We start from the raw sequence: 22754 nt of genomic DNA, 5'->3' as shown, positions 1-22754 counted from the left end.
TCTGCTTCTTTTTCAGTTTTTGAGATAACATATTAAATTTACATTACAATAAAGACACTTAACATTTCACAGAATAAGAAGTTTGACAAGTAATAGCAAAAAAGACGCTAGTGTGAACAGACAATGGCTATAAACAATAATTGAATGGAAAAGTGACCATTCCACCCATAGACAGTAAATTTTACAGTAATCACAGGTCATTAAAACTATGGTAGTACAACATTCTTAACTATTGGTTTGACAAAGGTGTAAAACAGACTTTTACAAACAATATTTGCAGCAATACTGATATACACACATTTCTTTTTTTCTTTTATATGATCTGCAATCTTCAAAGTTTTCATATAATTTGGAATCTAAACAAAATTGGCAGATTGCCATTTCATCTGTGATCTGATCAGTAACTGGAATTCATTTATTTATGCTTTTCCTTCAATGGCTGCGGAGTGCCTAGTGGATGCTGGGCATTGCGCTAGCTTCAGGGCATGCAGTTAGCTAGACAGACACAGTTCTACCTCCCAAGACATCAAACACTCATTACAGGTGTGAAGCCCTTCCCATTCTGCTGCAAAAGGCTGCTAAAATAACCCACTAGTACATTCAAAACCTTATTTATGCATCCTGGCTATTCATCTGCTTAGAGCTAATAGGGTGTGAAGAATCACTAAAGTGAAAGTTGTCTGCCTCTGTTTAGAGTCCATTCTAAAAAGGCAGATTTGGAAACATACGAAAGGACGTTTATTAAGCCAAAATGTGGATGCATAAACTTGGCATATATAACATGCAAAGTTTTGGGTTAGAGTGGCTACTTTTTTAAAAAAATGCTTTATTTCATTAGCTTTCACGTTCCACCACAGACTTGTTACCAAAATGGATTTTGCAGGGTTCTAGACAGCTCAGGTGGAAAAGACAATTCTGTGTTAGCCAAGCTTCTGTGGAAAAGGATTTTTCCCCAAAAGCTGGGGGGAAAAGACTGTTCCAAACCCAGGAAGAAGGCTGGGTGGTAATTTGGAGGCAAGGGATCAGCTAGACTATTTCTCAGGCTCTGTGGGTGAGACAAATAAGGAAATTGATTGCTTTTAGTGTTCCCTTCTTAGGGAGATGAATCATTGTGTGCTTTCATATTTCTGAATTTATCTTCACTAATATAATTCTGCTGGAAAACCCAAGTACAGAACAGTCTGAGGGTTTTCCTTGGAGCGTGCACATTAAATCAACAGACTGAAGCAGAACAGAGACTGGAGTTAGAGCAGCGCTACTGAGGCCCTGCAGGGACCTGCTGAGCACATTGTGGGCTTAGTATGGTGCTTCTGAGGAAGCTGGTGGAAAATCACCCAAGTTTACCCTGGAGTTGGGCTAGAAGAATTTGGGCAACAGTAGGCCGGTCTTTGGGATTTTAAATAGGCAAAAGTATGCAGTATCTGATTCAGAAAGCCTGGAAGTACACTAGGCCCACACAAGATGCAAACCTCAGTGGATCTTCCCCCCATCGTCCCACCTGCAGTGTGGGAAGTGAAGGAGACAAAATGCTTTCCTTTCAAACCAGCGTCAGTGATGAGAGGTCTGCGTTAGAGGAGACAAATCCTTGCTGATGATACTGATAATTATATCAAGAGTTCCCTGGGGGTGCAGAGTATTCGATGCTTTTCATAACCCATTCATTTAATTGTCATACACATATGAGGTAAGTGCTATAATTTCCCCCATTTATGGAGGACAAAAGTGAAGCAGAGAGAGGTCATCTGCCCAATGTCACAGCAAGGAAGTGACAGAGCTAGAATTTGAACTCAGATCCTCCAGCTGTAGAATAGATGATCAGAACAATTTTTTCCCTTCACTTTAATGGTAGTAAGCCGGTAGTAACCAGTGAGTCTGGCCCCAAGTAGGTGCTCAAAGAACATTTTATCAACTAATTGGCTACTAGGGAGCTCCCTTTGCTTTGCCAAAAAGTTAACCCAAAATTGCATAGTCAGAGGCTGGGCTGGCAGTTCTCCTTCCTTACTGTATCTGCTGGAGATGGAAACCTTGTAGATCTTGGAAAATAATCTTAGAACTAAATATTTCTTTCTGGGTCAAGACTCTTTGAGAATCATGTAAAAGTTAAGAACCCTCTCCACATAAAAATACCCACCCCCTACAAAAATGTCTGCTTCCTGTCCAGGGTTGTTTCGATTTCTAGAATCTTCCAGAAATAAGAATAGTGGTTTTCGGGGAATGACTCTGAACCTTGAATGCTGATATCTTTTCCTTTCAAGAGATTTATGTGAATGCTTGGTTCAGGAAAAATCGCATTCACATTTTCCCAAGGTAGCTGTTTTTGTTTGTCTCCTTCAAGGGAGAGCTCCGTGCCAGGTTCCCAGTGGCTGTGGTCATAGCTGGCTGCCTGGTAACAGCACAGCTTGTGCTTTCGATGGCAGGGCTCCAGAGAGGCAGGGTGCCTCCCCACGGGGAGCAGATGTGCGAGCCCCAGGACTCCGACATGACATTACTGATGAGGCCCCTCCTGAAAGACCTCATTATGATCATGGCAAGTTCTGGGAGAACAAAGGGACCCTTTCAGAACAGAGAGCTGTCTGTTACTGTTAATTGAATATGTTCTGATGATGGTATGAAGTTGGTCAGAATATGACAGCATGTCTTTTTTGGTGTGAGTTCACTTAGGCAGCTTCTCTTGAGCCACAAATTGAGGAGCACAGCTTCACATACTCACCAGCTCCATCATCTGAGCTATGGTGAGAGACAGCTGCAGGTTGTAGCCATCTTTTGGAGAACTTCACAGGCTATTTGGTGAGGCCGAGGTGAAGAGCATAGGAATATGACATTAATTTTGATTTTTTTTATGTTTAAAATTCTCTGGACATGGACATGATTTGAATGGACATGAAATCCTTCCATGAGACTGTAGAAGTGGAAGCACGACTTATTGCGGGAGCTGACACGTGATGTGTGTGAGTTCTCACAAAACAGTAGAATTCCGCTACTATGGATAGAGCATGGTTTCATCATCTCTGGGAAACCAGGCCACGTTTTCTGGGGCACAGTATGGGGACAGGAGAAGGACTGTGAAAAATGCTGGACACAGAAATGAAAACCTGGCCTCAGCTCCAGCCCTGCCATTAAAAACGGATGTCACATCCAACAGGCAATACTCCCTCAGCCTTATCTGCACAGCACAGCACGGGGCTTGAGCTGCAAGGTTCTGGGGAACTCTACAATACTATTATTTTATGGAAAGTCGAGATTTCATTTTTTGGGGGTTTTTTGGTAAGTTGCTGCAGAACACTTGAATCTCACAGCTGAACTCCTTGAAATCTGTGATCCGTGTTCCATTAGTGAGGGCCTGGGACTTCCAATGCATCCCAATATCTTGGATACACATACAGATTGCCCCACTGAGAAATGAAGTCTCCGAATTTGACTTTCAGGAACAAGACTCGCACATTCTTGATTTGTTTTTGTTTGCAGTGTGACAGAAATCCTGGTGGTGGCTCAGACTCATGTCACTGAGTTTTCTTTCCTAAATTCAGTCATTTTTTAAAGATTTTATTTTATATTTTATGTCTGACTATAGTTGTTATTCTTTCTTTCATCTTGGAAGTCCTAGGAAGCACTTGGGCCATGTATTGTAAAATGCCTTAAGAAAGATGACCTTCCTTGGTGAATTACTTACTCATCATTTAAGCTACTTTGTTTCCAGGAGCTTAGTTTTCCCAGTATCAGCTTTCTGCATCGTGACCCAGAGGCATCCCAAGAAGCCTAGAGCCAGAACAGAGAATGGAGCAGGTAGCAAAGAATGTAAAAGATAAAATAAATCAACTTTTATTATATGTATGCCTCCAATGATGAAAGTTTAGGGTATATTGTATTTTGATGCTAACATATGTAGGTTGTAAGCAGGAAAAATTCAGAGTATTAATGGTGTTGCTATACATTGAGCGCCAGAATGACACATTAGGTATCAGTGCTTTGGTTAAAAAACCATATTCAGAATCTTAACGTGAATGGAAGGGGAGAGGGAGTAGGAGAGGGGAGGGTTGCGGGTGGGAGGGAAGTTATGGGGGGGAGGGAAGCCATTGTAATCCATAAGCTGTACTTTGGAAATTTATATTCATTAAATGAAAGTTAAAAAAAAGAAAATTTAAAAATAAATAAATAAAAAAGGATTCTATAACAAAAAAAACCATATTCAATTTTATCACAAAATTTAGGATATTGGAGGAACATTCCTTTGAAAAGATATATAGTGATAACCATTTTGCTTCTTCCTACAAGCTGGTGATGATTTTGTGGATCCTTCGTCTAAAGGATGGGGATTTTTTTTTCACATTTTGGTCTCCTCCAGAGGTCGATTCATGAAATCTTGAATAGCTTGCTGCAAAGGAACCCATTTTTTGATAGAGATTTTCAGAGCTGTAATCCAGCTGCAGGAAAAATGAGAACAGGGCAGGGTTTAAACAAATTTTTGGACTCTGGGAGGTGAAAGGTTACAAAATCTTTTCATTTATTTTCTTGTTTCTTTTGACTATTTAGCTTAAAATTCATAGGATAAACCTTGCTCCTAAGATTTGGAGTTGAATAAAATGTTTAAATACCCAACATGGAATATGCAGAGGTAAGTAATGAAATATGCTAATGTGATTAATAGAATCAGAAGAGAGTATAATATTTGTAAATAATGACTAATGGAGTTAGAAGCTTTTCGACATTATTATTAGTATTTTATGTTTATATTTAAAGTTTAGTTGCTCAAATGCATGCCATTCAGATACTGGGATAGGGCCAAATATTTCTTGGTTAAATTCTGGAACCCCCAACACAGTCTCCAGGTAGGTTTACTGTCTCTCCCTCCCTTTCATTTTCTTGGATGATGTTTTATAAAACACATCTTTATAACATTTATTCTCAGAGCAATAGATAGGCGCCATTAACCTCAACAGTAATGACCTAGAGCAGTTGAACTGATTCTTTCTCTCAGGACGTCTCAGAAGCACTGAGGTGCTCTGGGAGCCTGAGAGGGAATACTGACTTGTATCAGTAGTGAACTTACTCTGGGCTAGGGGTTATCTTGTGGAACCAGATGATGTTCCTAGATCCTGGCTGTGGCCTAGCCCAGCCCAGGCTGTGGGTGGTGGACATTAGAGGTGTTAACCAGTGAATGAAAGACCAATCTTTCTCTCTGTCATTCTGCCTTTCTTCTTCTTTAACGATTTATTCATTTATTTTGAAAGTCAGAGTTACATATAGACACACACACACACACACACACAAAGAGAGAGAAAGAGAAAGAGAGACGAAAGGAGGGAGGAGGGAAGGAAAGAGAGAGAGAACCATTCACTGGTTCATTTACCACATGGCTGCCACAGCCAGCACTGGGCCAGGCTGAAGTCAGGAGCCAGGAGCTTCATCCGGGTCTCCCTCCTTGGTGACAGAGGTGCAAGTACTTGGGTCATCTTCCTCTGCTTTTTGCAGGCCGTTGATAGGGGGCTGGATTAGCAGTGGAACATCCAGTAAACAAACCAGCGCCCTTATGGGATGCTGGTGTCACAGCAGTAGCTTTACCTGCTATACCACCATGCCAGCTCCCACTCTGCCTTTCAAGTGAACTTTTTTTAAAAAAAATAAATAAATAAAATTTTTTTAAAAGCAGTGTATCTGATTCTTGGAATGTCCTTGGAAATTTTACCATGTCCACTGTCTTAATAAACTACCATGAATTTCTTTATTAGACTTTTTTCCCCAGATCATTTGGAGAAAGGTGGGGCCTGGCCATGAAGGAAGGCATGGGAGATGGAGGGACCTGGATGGTGGGGGATGGGACTTAGGTTAGGGAGACCTGAGAGGTGGAGAAGGATGCTTCGGGTACCACAGCACAGTTCCTCTGCCTCACAGCTTTGTCTCTGTTAATTTTAACGCTCTTCTTTTTTCGGAATTATTATGATGTAAGTGCCCACTTGTGCACACCGAGCTGTATATAGAGCACACTGTGAATTAGGTAAATCCTATGCCCCTTGGTGCCTATGACAGGACCAAACAACAGGCCAAATTCAGATGGACATACCCGCATGAGCAATGTGAAGAGTGAATCTGTGAATTCATAAATCAGTCTTCACGGATAATGGTGTCAGTAGACTTTTTTTATCTTAACGCCAGACTTAGCTGCCACTGCTTTGGGAAGGGTTGTGGACTACTTTTCTACTTGAAAAAAAAAATACATGGAACAAATCCTAAGACTATGAACTAGAGACAGTAAGGAAAGGGAGGCATGAATGTGGAGAGCGGGAGCTGGCAAGTAAGGGTAAGTGTTTGCTAAGGAGGCCCCGTCAGGACTGAGAAAGAAGAAATAGGAGGGCTTCGGCTTACCGCTGGTTTTCTGTTTTATTTTCTGCACAGAAGTAGAAAGTCTTGAACTCTTCACATGGAGGTTTGAGTTCAATGACCGACTGTTTGAGGCTGAGGGGCTGTTCACTCACTCTATATCCCTGCAGATAGAGGCCACCTGCAGAGGGGGAAGAAAAAAATAAAGTGAGAATTGAAGAAGAAGAACAGAGAGAAAAGAGGAGGCTGGTGCTGTGGTACAATGGTTTGAGATGCCGGCGTCCTGTATTGGAGCTTCAGTTTGAGTTCTGGCTGCTCAGCTTCTGATCCAGCTCCCCGCTAATGTGCTTGGGAAGGCAGAAGAAGATGGCCCAAGTGCTTGGGTCTCTGCCATTTGGGAGGTGAACTAGCAGATGAAAGATACCTTTCTGTATCTCTCTCTCTCTCTCTCTCTCTCTCTCTCTCTCTCTCTCTCTCTCTGTCACTCTGCTTTTCAAATAAATAAAATAAATTTCTGGGGCCTGTGTTAATGGTGCAGCCAGTTAAGCTGCCCCTTGTAATGCCAGCATCCCATATGAGTGCTGGTTCAAGTCCCAGCTGCTCCGATTTCAAATCAGTTCCCTGCTAATGTGCCTGGGAACACAGCAGAAAATGGCTGAAGTCCTTGGGAGACCTGGATGGAGTTCCAGTCTCCTGGTTTTAATCTGGCCCAGCCCTGGCCCAAGGCTGGCTGTTATGGCCTTTTGAGGAGCGAACTAGCAGATGGAAGATCTCTCTCTGTGTGTCTATCTCTCTCTGTATCTCTCTCTCTCTCTCTCTCTGTAACTCTGCCTTTAAAATATATATTTAATAAAAAGATGTCTGCACAAGGATCAAGAACATTTTGTGTTTGAAGGCACCTCTGGTCCAGTGTCTCATTTATAGATGAAGAAACTGGGACTCCAGAGGATGTAACTGGAGCTCACACAGAAAAGATTAGTGGCAAGCCTGGTAATAGAACTCGGATTTCTTGGTTTCCAGTTTTGCGATCCTCTTACTACCTGATCAGTACCTAGCTGGGGGTTACTGTGGACCCTAAAAAACGTATTTGCAAATAAAATTTTATGTATCAAAGGGTGACAACTGCAATATCACAGTAGAAGAAAATGAGGTAGGATTTTCCGGGGTAGAACCAAGAAAGCATCTCTTCTGGAGACTTATAAAGACGGCCAGCAGCTTCTCCCAGCAACACAGAGTTGCACCCTATGGATGCATCGGCAAAGCACACGGAAAACATGAACCCCTGGGTGATCGGAAAGAGCCAAACTGAATTAGCAATGAGAATAAATGACCGGTTTTAAAAGGTGGTTTCCCCCTGTGAGCCTTGGAATCCATGTCAGTGGCTCCCCTGCATGTCGCTCGTCCCGCGTTTTGTTTCTGTTGTTTGGGTGCGGGTGTCCCGCAGGGGAGACGCGGGGTCCTGTCTACAGCAGAGCCGGTGAGCTGTGTGAGGCTCTTGCTCCTGCTCCCTGTTCCCAGCCCCAGCGTTCCCAGCAGTCCCTGCAGCACCCCGCACTAGCAAGGAAATGTGAAAATACTCCCTGGAATTTTGCCTCTCCATTTGATGCAGACTCTATGTGTATTGTTAAAAAGCAACTGTGATGCGGAAAGTTGGCCCCTTTGAATATGGCTGACTTTTGTTTTCCTTTTGTGACACATGTTGTCAGCAAGACATAAATTTGTCTTCCTAAACACAACGAGTGGCAGAAAAGGGGCTGGCCTTGTGGCGTGGTGGGTGAAGTTATTGCCTGTGATGCTGGCCCCATATGGGCACTGGATTGAGGCCAGCCCTGTGGGAGAGCTGGATGAAACTCCTGGCTTCTGGCTTCACTCTGGCCCAGCCCTGGCTGTTGCAGCCATTTGGGGAGTGAACCAGTGGATGGAAGACCTCTCTTGCTGTCTCTCCCTCTCTTTCTGTAATGCCACCTTTCAAATAAATAAATATTTTTTAAAATAATTAGAAAAAATCCACTTATTTTGTGAGTAAAGGTTAGGTGCAATATTAAATTCTTTATTTACCTTCATCTAAAATTTTTAAAAGTCCATTTTAGTTTATAACTTTCTTGAGATATAATTCATATGCCATAAAATTCGCTCACTTACAGGCTTGAATTCAAGGATTTTAATTTATTTGTGGAGTTGTGCAATGGTCACAACCATCTAGGTTTAGAACTTGTTGATCACCTCGAAAAGAAACCTCATATCTCTTAGTAGTCACTCCCACCTGAGGTGCCCTTCCCAGCCCTCGGCAATCCTACCTAACCTCTTTTCTGTCTTCACAGATTTGCCTTTTGCTGGAACATTGTGTAGCTATGGAATGGTAACTGTGCATAGTCTTCTGTGAGCAGCTTTCTTCGCTAAGCATGTTGCTTCCCAGGCTCTGTACTGGAACACATATCAACACCTCATTTCTTTTTATTATCAAATGACGTCTCATTTATGGACATTCCACACCTATTTATCCATTCACTGGTTGATGGACACTTGGATTTTCTCCAGGTTTTTGAGGAATGTTGTAATCATTCATGTACAGGTTTTGGTTTAGAAGTATGGTTTTATTTCTTGGGTGTACACAAGACATAAAATAAACTATGTGTTGGATGTTTCAAGTCTATAGGATACCTAGAGAAAAGTCAGAGGGGTATTTTCTATCTTAATTCTCTGCTCAGACCAATAGTACCTGGTGTGCACCTGCTGCTGCACTGGCACATGGCTTCTCTCTGCTTGGGAGAGTTCCTTTCCTCATATGCTGGAACAGGTATGAATACCTTCCCGCGTTCCTACTTTTTTGAAAGCAGGAAGTGTTTGATACAAACAGAAGGTTTTCAGATCTTCTTCCTAACCAGCTGCAGTGTAGTCAGTAAAGACATCCAATTATAACCCCATCGTGGGGCTGGCGCTGTGGCTCAGTAGGTTAATTCTCTGCCTGCGGCACCGGCACCCCAAATGGGTGCCAGTTCGAGTCCTGGCTACTCCTCTTTTGATCCATCTCTCTGCTATAGGCTGGGAAAGCAGTGGAAGATGGCACAAGTGCTTGGGCCCCTGCACCTACGTGGGAGGCCCAGAAGAAAATCCCATCTCGTGGCTTCAGATTGGCACAACCCTGGCTATTGGGGCCATTCGGAGAGCAAACCAACAGATGGAAGACCTTTCTCTCTGTCCCTCCCTCTCACTCTCTGTGGCTCTCTCTCAAATAAATAAATAAAATCTAAAAAAAATTACTTATTACTTCATTTGAGGTGACCTCATTGGGACATTCCTTCTGCCATGAGGAGGCAGTAGTAATTAGCAAGCCAGTGCAATGCGTGGGCAGAGATTTCCTGGAAGAACTGTGCAAGAATCGTCTGCTTCATTTGTTGCAATAATACAAAATGGATCTTTCAGAAAAGTGCACACAGACCTTGCTGTGAGTTACTGAAGAACAATAGTTAACAGGCATGATTTCTTACTTCCTGTTTTTGCTGGAGAGAGATTAAAGGCAAAAAATCATCAAGGGCTTGGTGACTGACAGGCCTTCAGGCCTATGGAAAGGCATGTGACGAAGGGGCTTCTGGGATCCTCACACCGTGGCTTTTTTTTTTTTTTTTTTAGTTTTTGTTCTTTTTTTTTAACTTTTATTTAATGAATATAAATTTCCAGTGTACAGCTTATGGATTATAATGGCTTCCCCCTCCCATAACTTCCCTCCCACCCGCAACCCTCCCCTCTCCCGCTCCCTCTGCCCTTCCATTTGCATCAAGATTCATTTTCAATTCTCTTTATATACAGAAGATCAATTTAGTATAAAGATTTCAACAGTTTGCACCCACATAGAAACACAAAGTGAAACATACTGTTTGAGTACTAGTTATAGCATTAAATCACAATGTACAGCACATTAAGGACAGAGATCCCACATGAGGAGCAAGTGCACAGTGGCTCCTGTTGTTGAACCAACAAATTGACACTCTAGTTTATGGCGCCAGTAACCACCCTAGGCTGTTGTCATGAGTTGCCAAGGCTATGGAAGCCTTCCAAGTTTGCCGACTCTGATCATATTTAGACAAGGTCATAAAAGACAGGGTGAGGATAGTAACCAAGGATCCTAAGAGTGGTATTTACCAGGTTTGAACAATTATACAGCATTAAGTGGGGAAGAGGACCATCAGTACACACAGGTTGGGAGTAGAGCCATTGGTGGTAGAGTAGAGATTATCATTACAAAGGAATGAGGCCCAAGTACGCTAGACAGGGCCTAGAACAAAGGACAGAGTGGTTATTAGAGGAGCTAAGAAAGGTGCTGTCTAAGCTACAATTAAGTTTTCTGATTGAGAGGCAAATAGAACCTGATAGAAGGGGCTTGATAATAATCTGTTGGGCTTTAGGCCTTGTAAGTTAAGAGGCCCAGACCTATCTATCTCTTCACATGGGGTATATCCTAAGGGAGGCGTGAACCTCCTAGGGGAAGGCACTCTGTTGACTTTCATTACTTGGCTGGCCTGGGAGGAGAGCTGGCCAGGTAAAGGCAGGTGGCATCTCTAACAAGCAATTTACAGTTCTGCCTGCAATGTTGCTGACCCTACTTGGCCATCCCCTCAGCTGCAGTGGTCACTTTGGAAGTTGGGCTGAGTGAAGGGCTTTTCAGCTTAGAGCCAATAAGATCTGTGGCTCTGACCTGGGCATCCTTCGACTCCAGGGCAGGTCCATTTCCAGTGATCCAACTCTTGGCAGAGCTGCCAGGGCTCTTCACAAGCTGACTTCTGCTGAAGCCCAGGCTTACCACATTGAAAGCCACTGCAGTGGACTGGCCTGTTGGGTCTGCTTGAGGGCAGATCACTGTACAGATCAGCCATTAATAGGCCTGCCACCCATTGCTTCTGATGCCGAGCTTTCTTTTCTTCCTGGTTTGTGTTAAAGCAGACCAGAGGATGCAAGTCAAGGGAGTGCCCGTGTCCCATCTCTAATCTTCTGTGGCCTGAACTACAAGTCTATAGTCACAGGCACGTTCTGTAGTAGTTTTTCTAAGGTAGACAATGCCCATGAGGAAAATTATATTCTCACTTTAAAACTTTCTTTCCCTTTGGTCTGAAAGGGAGGTTTTTTCTACTTACTGTATACTTTGCTGATGGCGAAGTGAATCTAGCTATGAGATTATTATTTAAGTTCTTATTTTGGCTATGCTATTACAGAAAAATGTTAGCCATCTCTTTTATAAGGTCTAAAGATTAAATTGTGCATCCTACAGATTCCTTTATAATAGAATTAGTTTCCTACCTTGAAGAGAATAGAGAAATGAAAGAAGAAGTTGGGCTTAGAATAGAGAAATGAGGGAGCAAGTCCTAGATTGCTTGCTGACAATAGCAATATCACATGAATACTTAGCAAACAGTTTCAACCATTAGATAACAACTTAAGAAAACATTTACCAGAAGATCCGATGCCTTCTATAAATTTTAAGAATCATGTATTTGAAAACACCTCTTAAATATCTAACATGGTGTAGTTTGTTTAACTAGTAAACTTAAGCACAACCATATAAAATGTTTTTAGTTTCTTTCTACCAACAAGTATAAAACATATGATACATAGATTCAGGTCACACAAATTAAAATGTATCTTTGATTGATTTCAGCAGCTTAAATTTATGGACAATCTTATCTATAAGCCATTTAAAATAAAACTCTTAATAAAATTTCCCCATGTGGACATACAATATGTACACACATATAACATAGCGTAATAGACCAATATAGCAATTTTAATAATAGCTTTTAAAATCTTTAACTCTTTTTGTAGATTGCCGATTGATTTGAATTGCTTTTTGTTTTTAGTAACATCAGTTAACCATACTTCTCTCAGTTGGTACTGCTAATACATTATTGGCTTCATCTGTATACAGAGCCATCCCAAAGTACTGAATACAATAGAAGTGGCTGGAAAAAGTCCATATGAACCCATAGGAGGGCAGCTAAACACAGAACCAACAATGCTCTAGTTTTATGAGCAGCAAATCACATATAACTGTGGATGACAAAAGACTTTAAGTCGCCATGTTTAAAACTATAAACTCATCAACCAACAAGAGGCACCTGCCCACCCCACAGTATCTTTGAAAGCACCTGTAGGATTCCACAAGTATTCAATCCTTTAGGCCTCTGGGGCTTTCTCATTAAGAAAACTATCATGTCTAGTAACACAAGATCATTAGACTTTTTAATTCTCAAACATTTGTATTAATAGCATTTTCCATTATAGAAACTTAAAGTTTGGTACCACATCACATCTTGACAGTACTTCTAATATAATCCAAATAGCCTGATTAGTTGGTGTCTCTATAAGATGAGAGACATAGGTCCTTCGATTTTTTCAGTTGGGCCCAAACTGGAAAAACCAAAGTCCAGGATTTACTGGAAATTTTAGAGACCAGATTGTTTGAAACTTTGATTTTTTGAATGCCGGTCAAGAATGCCAAGAAGGCTCAAAATCCAAAATATCTGGTTGAAATAAGATTCCTTAAAATCATGACATAACATAGACCAAATTTGATCATTGTTACAAGGTGATTATTCAAATCTTTGAAAATAAGCACATATTTAAATAACCCATAGCTCTTAATAAAAATGCAGCTGTTTTTGAACAATTAGAATTTAACAGACATCAAGAGAACACAATAGATTACTTTAACACATTGCTTTAACAGAGCATCAGAGTTTAATTCTATGTCAAAGAGAAATTGAGCTTCCTGTGATCTTTTGCTGTGAGGTTTTCTTCCTTTACCTTCTTTCATATTGGTGACCATGTTTCTGTGTTTCTGTGTGTAACACATCTTTAAGCATCTTTTGCAGGGCAGGACGAGTGGCAACAAATTCTTTCAGTTTCTGTTTGCTATGAAAAGTCTTTTTTTTTTTTTTTGACAGGCAGAGTGGACAGTGAGAGAGAGAGAGACAGAGAGAAAGGTCTTCCTTTTGCCGTTGGTTCACCCTCCAATGGCCGGCGCGGTAGCGCGCTGCGGCCGGCGCACCGTGCTGTTCCGATGGCACGAGCCAGGTGCTTCTCCTGGTCTCCCATGGGGTGCAGGGCCCAAGGACTTGGGCCATCCTCCACTGCCTTCCCGGGGCCATTGCAGAGAGCTGGCCTGGAAGAGGGGCAACCGGGACAGGATCGGTGCCCCGACCGGGACTAGAACCCGGTGTGCCGGCGCCGCAAGGCGGAGGATTAGCCTAGTGAGCCGCGGCGCCGGCCCGAAAAGTCTTAATTTCACCTTCATTCACAAATGAGAGCTTTCCAGGATATAATATTCTGGGCTGGCAGTTTTTCTCTCTTAGTGCCTGGGCTATATCTCGCCATTCCCTTCTAGCTTGTAGGGTTTCTGATGAGAAGTCAGCTGTGAGTCTAATTGGAGATCCTCTAAGAGTAATCTGACATTTCTCTCTTGCACATTTTAGGATCTTTTCTTTATGTTTCACTGTGGTGAGTTTGATTACGATGTGTCGTGGTGAGGATCTCTTTTGATCATGTTTATTAGGGGTTCTATAAGCTTCCTGTACTAAGATGCCTCTGTCCTTCTCCAAACCTGGGAAATTTTCTGCTAGTATCTCACTGAAAATGCCTTCTAATCCTCTCCATGCCTTCAGGAACTCCTAGAACCCGAATGTTGGGTTTTTTAATAGTATCCTGTAGATTCCCGACAATATTTTTTAGATTTCTAATTTCTTCTTCTTTTCTTTGGTTTGCCTGTTTCCTTTCCTGTTCTCTGTCTTCTAAGTCTGATATTCTCTCTTCTGCTTCGCCCATTCTGTTTTTAAGGCTCTCTAATGTGTTTGTCATTTGATCTATTGAATTCTTCATTTCATTGTGGTTTCTCGTCACTATCACTGTTTCTTGTTCCACTAGTTGTTTCATTTCATTTTGATTCCTCCTTAATATTTCATTTTCACGAGAGAGATTTTCTATCTTGTCCTTTAAGGATTTCTGTAGTTCAAGAATTTGTTTTTGAGAACTTCTTAATGTTCTTATCAATTTTTTGAGATCTGCTTCTTGCATTGCTTCGATCTCATCATCTTCATAATCTTGAATTGGGGTGTCTTTTTCATTTGGGGGCGTCATAGTGTCTTCCTTGTTCTTGTTACCTCGGTTTTTGCGTTTGTTGTTTGGCATGTTGGAGATATTTGGTTTCTTCGGTGTGGTGTTTTTTCTTGTTACACTATGGCTCTATATTAAGTGGACTGTCTGCTTTCGGTGGAGCCTTAGAGGCTTGAGATGAGTGTGGACTGAGAGCTGTGTTTGATTCCTCAGGGTTGAGGGTGTGTCAAAGATGACACTCCCAGGTTAGGTGTGGTAAATCTCTCTTTCTTTCTTTCTTTTTTTGATTCAAAAGGGAAGTAATTCCGCACAGCTGAACCTAATTGGAGGTAGTTAGCAGGCAAATGAGCCAGAGATCGGAAGCTCTTTCCCAAGGACCACGCAGGGAATCTGTGCTGATCTCAGTATGGGCTCCAATTCTCCTGCAGTCTCCCACTGGGTTGCCAAGTTAGATGCTAATCTCTTGTTATTTCACCCCTCCCCCCAAAGTCAGGTTTTTCTGCTAGGCTCAGGGCCGGTGCAGACCTGAGGTCGCCCTGCTTATGACGTATGTCCAAAATGGTGGCTGCTCTTTGTCTTGCTCTTTGTCTTGAGAGGTTAGTGGAGAGAGAGAAACTTGTGTCCGTATTGGTCACTTTTTTTTTTTCCTCTCTCTCTTCTAGTTAGCCTGGTGAACTTTTCCCCACGGAGTTTCAAGCCTCGTTCCCTCTAGTCTCCTCTTTCCGCTTTCCCGCTGGTGTCTTGGACTATTGATGTTCGGCTCACCTCGCGTTCCAGCGCTGGTGTATTGAGTCTGCCGCTGGTGTCCCGAACTTGGGCTCCCACGCTCTCCACACAGGTCCACTGTGAATCACTAGTTCCGGAAGAGTTTCCTCTGCCGTTTCTTCCCCTACTCTTCCTTGACCCTGCAGTATCTCCACTTTTATTAAAGTGTCTCTCCCCCGGACTAATAGTGTGCTATCTTCCTGTGGCTTTTTAACAGATGCAGGCACGGATGAGCAGCAGTGTATTTGTGAAGGCACAGACACTTTTCCTTGACAGTAAGGAATGCCTTCAGGGAAGCGATGAGACTGTTTCTCTGAATTCCACATTACATATTAGAGGTGTCTATTTATCTGGCTGCAAGTCAAATGTAGGATTAGTGTATAATATGGCTCTCCCAGGAAGCCCAAACTCTGTCACCTCACACATTTGTTCGTCCCCCTCATGTTACTTTCATCTTCCCTGGCCTTCCCCGTGTTGTCCTTGGTATCCTCTCAGTGTCTCATGTGACTGTTACGAGAAACAAGTCAGCCCAACCATTCAACAGATACCTTCAGGAAAAGGAATGTTTCCCCCCTCTCTTACACAGAACGTAGAGCAATGAGCTAAATGAGAAATAAAGTTGAAACAAAGGCGATGGTGCTACAATCAGGGGTCGATCTCAATGATGTGGGATCACAGAAGCCTGACTCTTGAGGAAGTCAACAAGTGATAGGAGTAGTACAAAAAGGAAGGAACGGAGTGAACGCTCTGAGTGTGAAGCTGACCACCTGAACAAGGTTTTTGTATATTAGTATTTTTCTAACATTTTTGTTGTGACCAAAAATGTGATACAGACCTCTACATGTTTTCGATTTAGACCACTTTGTGAACCTGTGTGAAGCACCATGATACTTTTCATTCAATTAAATTCTATTCTGTTGTCTTTAAAATATCAGCCACAATCTACCACACTGATTACTTGACGCACAAATGAGATCAAAACCCACAGTCTGATAAACATTGGTGTACGTGACAATTAAGGGTTGTGTCAAGATTATGATTTTCACAGGGCAGAGAGCAAGGAAACTTACAAGGCTGAGGAATGCGAGAGCCAAGCAGAGCTTGTATGATACAACTAAGGGAAGACTCAAGGCTCGGATCAGCATAAAGGTCATTTACTTAGCATCACTTACAAGAATTGACAATGAGTGTCAGAACTCTACATGTTTATGAATGCATAAAGGATTCATAGGCCAAGCACAAAAAAAGTTCACATTAAACTGATTCTTTCAGTGCTTGTCATGTTCATGACATAGCATGGGTTCAGCCATTCTCAACAGATTCTTCTGCTGTCCTCCCAGCCCCTGTGGCTCTTGTGATAAACAGTTGGACTGGCTATCTCGGTCAGTGTGCTGATGTCCAGAGTGCGGAGAAAAGATACCACTATGACTCAGTGCTGCTGTAAGAAGAGTAATTGCTGCTAGGAAAAACTCCATGCAGCATTGTGGTTTCAGAGTTGGGGCCAGGATTAAGATAGTGTTTGATTCCATTGTGTTTATCATCACAGAATCACTAAGTGACCACCAGTATCTAAATTAGTTTCTGTAAGCCTTAGTTTCTTACCTATGATGGGGGCAATAACAGTGTATGGCTTATAAAAATTAGATTTAGATGAGGAGTATTAAGTGTTTTTTCTATATGTGGTTTATAAAAATTAGATTTAGATGAGGAGTATTAAGTGTTTTTTCTATGTATGGTTTATACAAATTAGATTTAGATGAGGAGTATTCAGTGTTTTTTTCTTGTCCTCATTAAATAGAAAGTGTTCAACATACACTAACTTTCCCACTGAAACACACTTAGGACATGCATTCCAGCCCTCTGCAAAACAATGGACCATCAGGGCAGTGATCCTTGGTGGTGGGTGGAGACCGCACATTTATTTTGAGAATTTCCCAGAGGAGACAATATGCCTCCATCCTACCTTACTTCTGTGAGGTTTTTTTTTATTTTTTTTTAAGGATTTATTTGTTCATTTGAAAGGCAGGATTACAGAGAGGGAGAGAGAGAGAGGTTTTCCACCTTTACACCTCAAATGGTTGCACCAGTCAGGACTGAGCCAGGCTGAAGCCAGGAGCCTGGAACTCCATCTGGGTCTCCCACATGAGGGTCAGGGACCCAAGCACTTGGGCCATCTTCTGCTGCTTCCCTAGGTGCATTAGCACGGAGCTGGACCAGGAGTGGATCAGTCAGGACTCGAACCGGTGCTCCTATGAGATGAAGGCATCAGGCCACAGCTTAACCAGCTGCACCACAATGCCGGCCCTGCCTTTTTTTTTTTTTTTTTTTTTTTTTTTTTTAGTTTCATTGTTCTGGATCACTGGCTGTGAGCCTCAGGTCATGATCCAAGTTAAAATATACAAGAAGGTGGAGCAGGACTCTTGCAAAAGTGTTTAAACTTCCATTTAAAATCCAAGTGTGCGGAAGGATACAGACCCTCAGAAGACTTCCTTCACAGTCGCCTTATCCCTGAAGAAAGGTTGCAGCTGATCAGCACAGCTTCCATGTGGACACGGGAGCAGGCAGTGGGACGGGGTGGTGGTGAAGTTCACCAATGTTATGTTTTAGTCAAGGAAAAGCAGAATAGTGTAAAAACAGAGACCACAGACCTCTGGTTTAGAACACGACCTAGATATAAATTTTATGTTGGAATTGAGAAAATGTTCTCTTAATCCATACTTGAGATCATTTGGGTAGAAATTAAGGATCTATGGACATAGAAATATTTAAGAAGTAAGGCTGGGAGAGAATGGATATGCTTCTATTAAATATATTTTGAAATTTTTGTTTATTTGTTTATTTGAGATGGGTGAGGTAGGGGAGGAGAGAGGAGGGAGAGAGATGCAGGCAAGCAGACAAAGGGAGCTACTATCCACTGGTTCACTCCCTAAATGCCCCCAACAGTTATTACTGGGCCAGGCCAAAGCTGAAAGCCTAGAACTCAATCCAAGTCTCCTGCTTGGTGGCAGGGACGCAACGACTTGAGTTATCACTTGCTGCTCCCAGGGTGCACATTAGCAGGAAGGTGGAATAGGAAGCAGAGTCAGGACTTGAACCCAGACACTCCAGTTTGGGATGCAGGCATCCAAACCACTAGGCAAAACAGCCACCCCTGGATTAAACAGTTTAAATAAACACAAAATATTTTAGAGAGAGGAACTTTAAAAGAGAGATACATTTGATAACTTCTTACTGTTGGGAAGAGTGTGATGTGGAAGAAAGGCCACGCATGTGGTGGGTTGACTTCCAGTTTTGCCTTTGAATTAGTTTTGCAATCTCCTAGCCTTTCTCCACTGTCAAATAAGGGGATGGTAAACTGGCCAATGGAGTTCATTTGAGTGTTCCTTCCTTCCTCGGTTCACTCAATGCGCATAGCAGAATATACAGTCGTTTCTGGAAGACGTGATTATTGAAGGGATATGGTGTCCATCAAGAAATGACATACAAAGTAAGGGTGGTGAGTGGCACAGATACGTAGGTTCAGAAGAGGGAGGTTATTTATCTAGGACCATCTGGGACTGCTCTCTCCAGAATTGCAAAGTATTTGAATAGGTGTTTTAAGGACAACTTGCATTGCATAATACGTAGATAGGTAGGGGATGTTCCAGAGAAAGGAACTCGCACAAGCAAGGATACGGGATCAGAAAAGTGTTGAGGAGGTGGTGTGTGCCTTGGAAAATAGAATGTAACATTGTTTGGGTGGAGTGCACAGGGATTTAACACAAGCCTTGGAAAGTAAAGCCAGATACAGATGGTACAGGTCAAAGAATAAGCCTATGAAGTACTCTGAAGACAACTATGGAAACTTCTGGAAAGGCGATTGCAATAATAAGAGTTGAGTGTTAATAAGGCTTCATTTTTTTCCTACTCATTATTTTTAAATTTTTGTTGGTATAAATTCAGGCTACCTGGGTTCAAGTTATATCTTCACCATTTACTAGCTAGAGAAACTTGAACCAATGATTCAACTGTCCAAAACACCAGATTAGAAATATGTAGGTGAAATAATAACCAATCCTGCAGGGTTGCTCTGGAAGTTAAGCTAACTGCACTCACTGTAAGATTGCTACTTCTGCTAGCGTTATTTGTAGGCCACGGCCAGCGCTTGCATCCCTTCCTAACTAGGACTTTTCAATCCAAACAGGGCCTTCTCTGACCTTTCTGAAAAACTGAAGCCACTTAGCGGCTGTCATTATTATTTTTAAACAGTCCACAGGCCCCAGGAATTTGGAGCACTTCTGATCATTTCAGAGTTTGGAGTAATCTACACATTCTATCCTGAACATTTCCTTTCTATTGATGGAGACCGTCTCTTGAAACTCAGCTTGTATGTCTTGGTAACTAAAAGGATGCAGACTTCTGAAGTGATATTTTAAAGTACAAATCAAAGTCAAGGACTCCTTCGGAGATTTAATTTTTTTACATTAATTCTCATCCCGATATCAGCTGTTGAAGGCAACTGTTGTGAACAGGAACAGCCTACTCTGTAAGCCCAGGGATGCTGTTTGTTCATGGTTGTATGATATTCTGGGCCACGGTTGAAATGGGAGGGCGAGAGGAGGAGAGTAATTTACTGTTCATCCCAAGTGATGAAAAAGGGGCCCTGCTGTGATGCTTGACTTGGACCTCTTGTATATTTCCAAGAAGGTCGACATGGTCACCGGACGCCGCCCTCTCATTTTCCATGTTCACTTTGCTTAATTAAACATAGACACTAATGTTAAAAACAGAAATTGAATGACTGAGATTCCAGAATGCCCACAATGGTTAGTTATTTAAAGATTACTCCTAGGGGGAAAAATTCAACTACAAATAAAACACCAATAATTTATTTTGTCAAAAAATTACAAGAAAGGAAGGAGCATTGCCTTAGTGATTAAGATGCTTATGTCCCAGGTTGGCATTCCTGGGTTTCACACTCATTTCTGGCTCCTGATTCCAGCTTCCTGCTAATGCACAACCTAGGAGATTGCAAGTGATGGCTCAAGTCCTTGGGTCCCTGTCACCCACATAGTCGATCTGAATTGAATTCTCAGCTCCCGATATTGTTCTGGCCTTTGAGGGCATTTTGGGAATGAAGCAGCAGACCAGAGCCTTGTCTTTCTCTCTCTCTCTCTGCTTTTCAAACAATAAATCTGAAAAATCACAAGAGGGGCTGGCACTGTGGCATAGCAGGTAAAGCCATCGCTTGTGGAGTCAGCATCCCATATAGACGTCGGTTCGAGTCCTGGCTTCTCCACCTCTTGTCCAGCTCCATGCTAATGTGCCTGGGAAAACAGTGGAAGATGACCCAAGTGGTTGGGCCCCTGCACCCATGTGGGTGACCTGGATGAAATTCCTGCCTTGGGCCTGGCTGAGCCCTGGCCATTGCAGCCATTTGGGGAGTGAACCAGCAGATGGAAGATCTCTCTCTCTCTCTCTATCTCTTTCTCTCTCTCTCTCCTCTTCTGTATCTCCCTCTCTCTCTGTAACTCTGACTCTCAAATAAATAAATAAATAAGTCTTTTAAAGATCCCAGTGGAAAGAATGGGGCCATCAAAGAAGGAGGTACCTTTCTCTGAAGGGAGGAGAGAAAATCCACTTTGACTATGACCTTGTCTAAATAAGATCGGAGTTGGCGAACTCAAAGGCTTCCATAGCCTTGACAGCTCATAACAAGAGCCTAGGGTGATTACTGACACCATAAACAAGAGTGTCAATTTGCTAAGTCAACAATAGGAGTCACTGTGTACTTACTCCTCATGCAGGATCTCTGTTCATAATGTGTTGTATAATGTGAATTAATGCTATAACTGGTACTCAAACAGTACTTTACACTTTGTGTTTCTGTGTGGGTGCAAACTGTTGAAATCTTTACTTCATATGTACTAAATTGATCTTCTGTATATAAAGATAATTGAAAATAAATCTTGATGTGAATGGAATGGGAGAGGGAGCGGGAGATGGGAGGGTTGCAGGTGGGAGGGAAGTTATGGGGGGGAAAAAGCTACTGTAATCCATAAACTGTACTTTGGAAATTTATGTTTATTAAATAAAAGTATAAAAAATTTTTAAAAATAAAAAAGTTTAAAAAATTAAAGGAAAGTGAAATAATATATCTTGTGGAAATCAGGCACAATTGGTATTTTATCAAATTATATGTATAAATAATCATTTTATATAAATAGCTGTTAAACTATATAATTTAATATGTATACTAATTATATAATTGAATAATAAGCTAGTATATATTAGGGAGATTTTTGCAGAGAGTGTATGAAATGAGGAGCTAAGTCACTTTGACAGCAGTGACTCAATTTCCATGATAGTTCTGTGAAATGGCTTCAGTTCCCATAATTCTCATTTTGTAAACAAGGAAACAAATTTAGGATGCTAAGTAATTTGACCAAGGAACATAGACAAGGTGTTACCCACCTTGTTCAAATTAGGGATACTCAAGAAAGGGACAGAGTCTCTATTCAAGAAAATGATTGGCTTTGACTTTGAATGGCATCAATGATGAAAAGCATGAAAGATAATTTCCTTTCATATTTCTTGGCAGCAAAATTGAGGGGTAAGGGTACAAGATTTTGGAGGTAGCCTGCCTGTGTTCATTACTTACTGCATGTGATCTTGTCACATCAGGCAGACCTTGCATCCAGTTTCCTACTAGTGTAGGAAGAGCACATAGCACAGGGCTTGGTAACAGCTCAATAAAGCTACAGCGCCATCACTGTAATTATTACAGTCACCGCTGACTCAAGGGACAGCATCCTTACCTGAGGCCTGCGTGGCACGGATGCTAGCGTACAGGTACAGGCAGCCGTCCTTTAGAATGCAGTAGCGCTGGACCCACGTGTCTGAGCCTCTCTCCAGCTGGTGCAGCAGGCCCAGGCACTCTGGATTCTTGATAGCCAGGGGTGGGAGGCTGCTGTTGTGCACTGTGACATCTTCCCAGACATGGCTCTGCAGGTGTGGCACAGAGGGACACATGAGTGGGCACCTTGCACCAAAAGGCACCGACTCCCAGAACCAGGGACACCAGCACCAGGACTGTCTGGCCTTTGAGAAGGTGCTACCTTAGATGGCTCTCTGGTTAAGACAGAGTGAATACTTAAGCAACTCCGGACAACCCATATTTATCGATTGTTCATAGGGAACGTCTCCATTTTCATATTCATAGACATCTCTTCTCTGACTTCTACTCTGAGGAAGTCAAAAGAATAAGAGACCTCCTTCCTATAAATGTTTTAGCACCCATTTGATAATCTTTTACCTAAACAAAACGGAGGACAAAAAAGTTACTCTGCTAGAATATTTTTAGCAACTTCATTCATTTATTTTCATCTTACTTGACGGGTACAGAGACAGAGAGGGAGTCAGAGGTAGAGGAGAGAGATCTTCCATCTGGTGGTTCACTCTTCAAATGTCTGCAACAGCTGGGGCTGAACTGGCACACAGTCAGGAGCCAGGAACTCCAACCAGGTCTCTGATGTGAGACTCTGATACTGAGCCATCACCTGCTGCCTCCCAGGGTACATTAGTAGGGAGCTGGA

At 42.2% G+C, this 22754-nt stretch overlaps 1 protein-coding gene across 1 annotated transcript in view; it reads right to left on the bottom strand.

Annotated features, from left to right (window-relative positions):
* Positions 1–4321: 4321 nt before the first annotated feature.
* Positions 4322–22754, bottom strand: part of LOC133774319 (uncharacterized) — a 148732-nt gene continuing 130299 nt past the window's right edge. The window contains exons 11-13 of the mRNA XM_062211955.1: positions 21978–22164; positions 6361–6496; positions 4322–4421 (exon numbers count right to left, since the gene is read on the bottom strand). Of these exons, the coding sequence (XP_062067939.1) occupies positions 4322–4421; positions 6361–6496; positions 21978–22164 (423 nt within the window). The remainder of the gene's footprint in view (positions 4422–6360; positions 6497–21977; positions 22165–22754) is intronic.

The sequence above is a fragment of the Lepus europaeus genome, chromosome 15 (genome assembly GCF_033115175.1).
Source record: "Lepus europaeus isolate LE1 chromosome 15, mLepTim1.pri, whole genome shotgun sequence".
NCBI classification, from domain to species: Eukaryota; Metazoa; Chordata; class Mammalia; order Lagomorpha; family Leporidae; genus Lepus; species Lepus europaeus.
The sequence above is the reverse complement of the archived record's forward strand: the minus strand, read 5'-3'. Positions and strand labels throughout refer to the sequence as shown.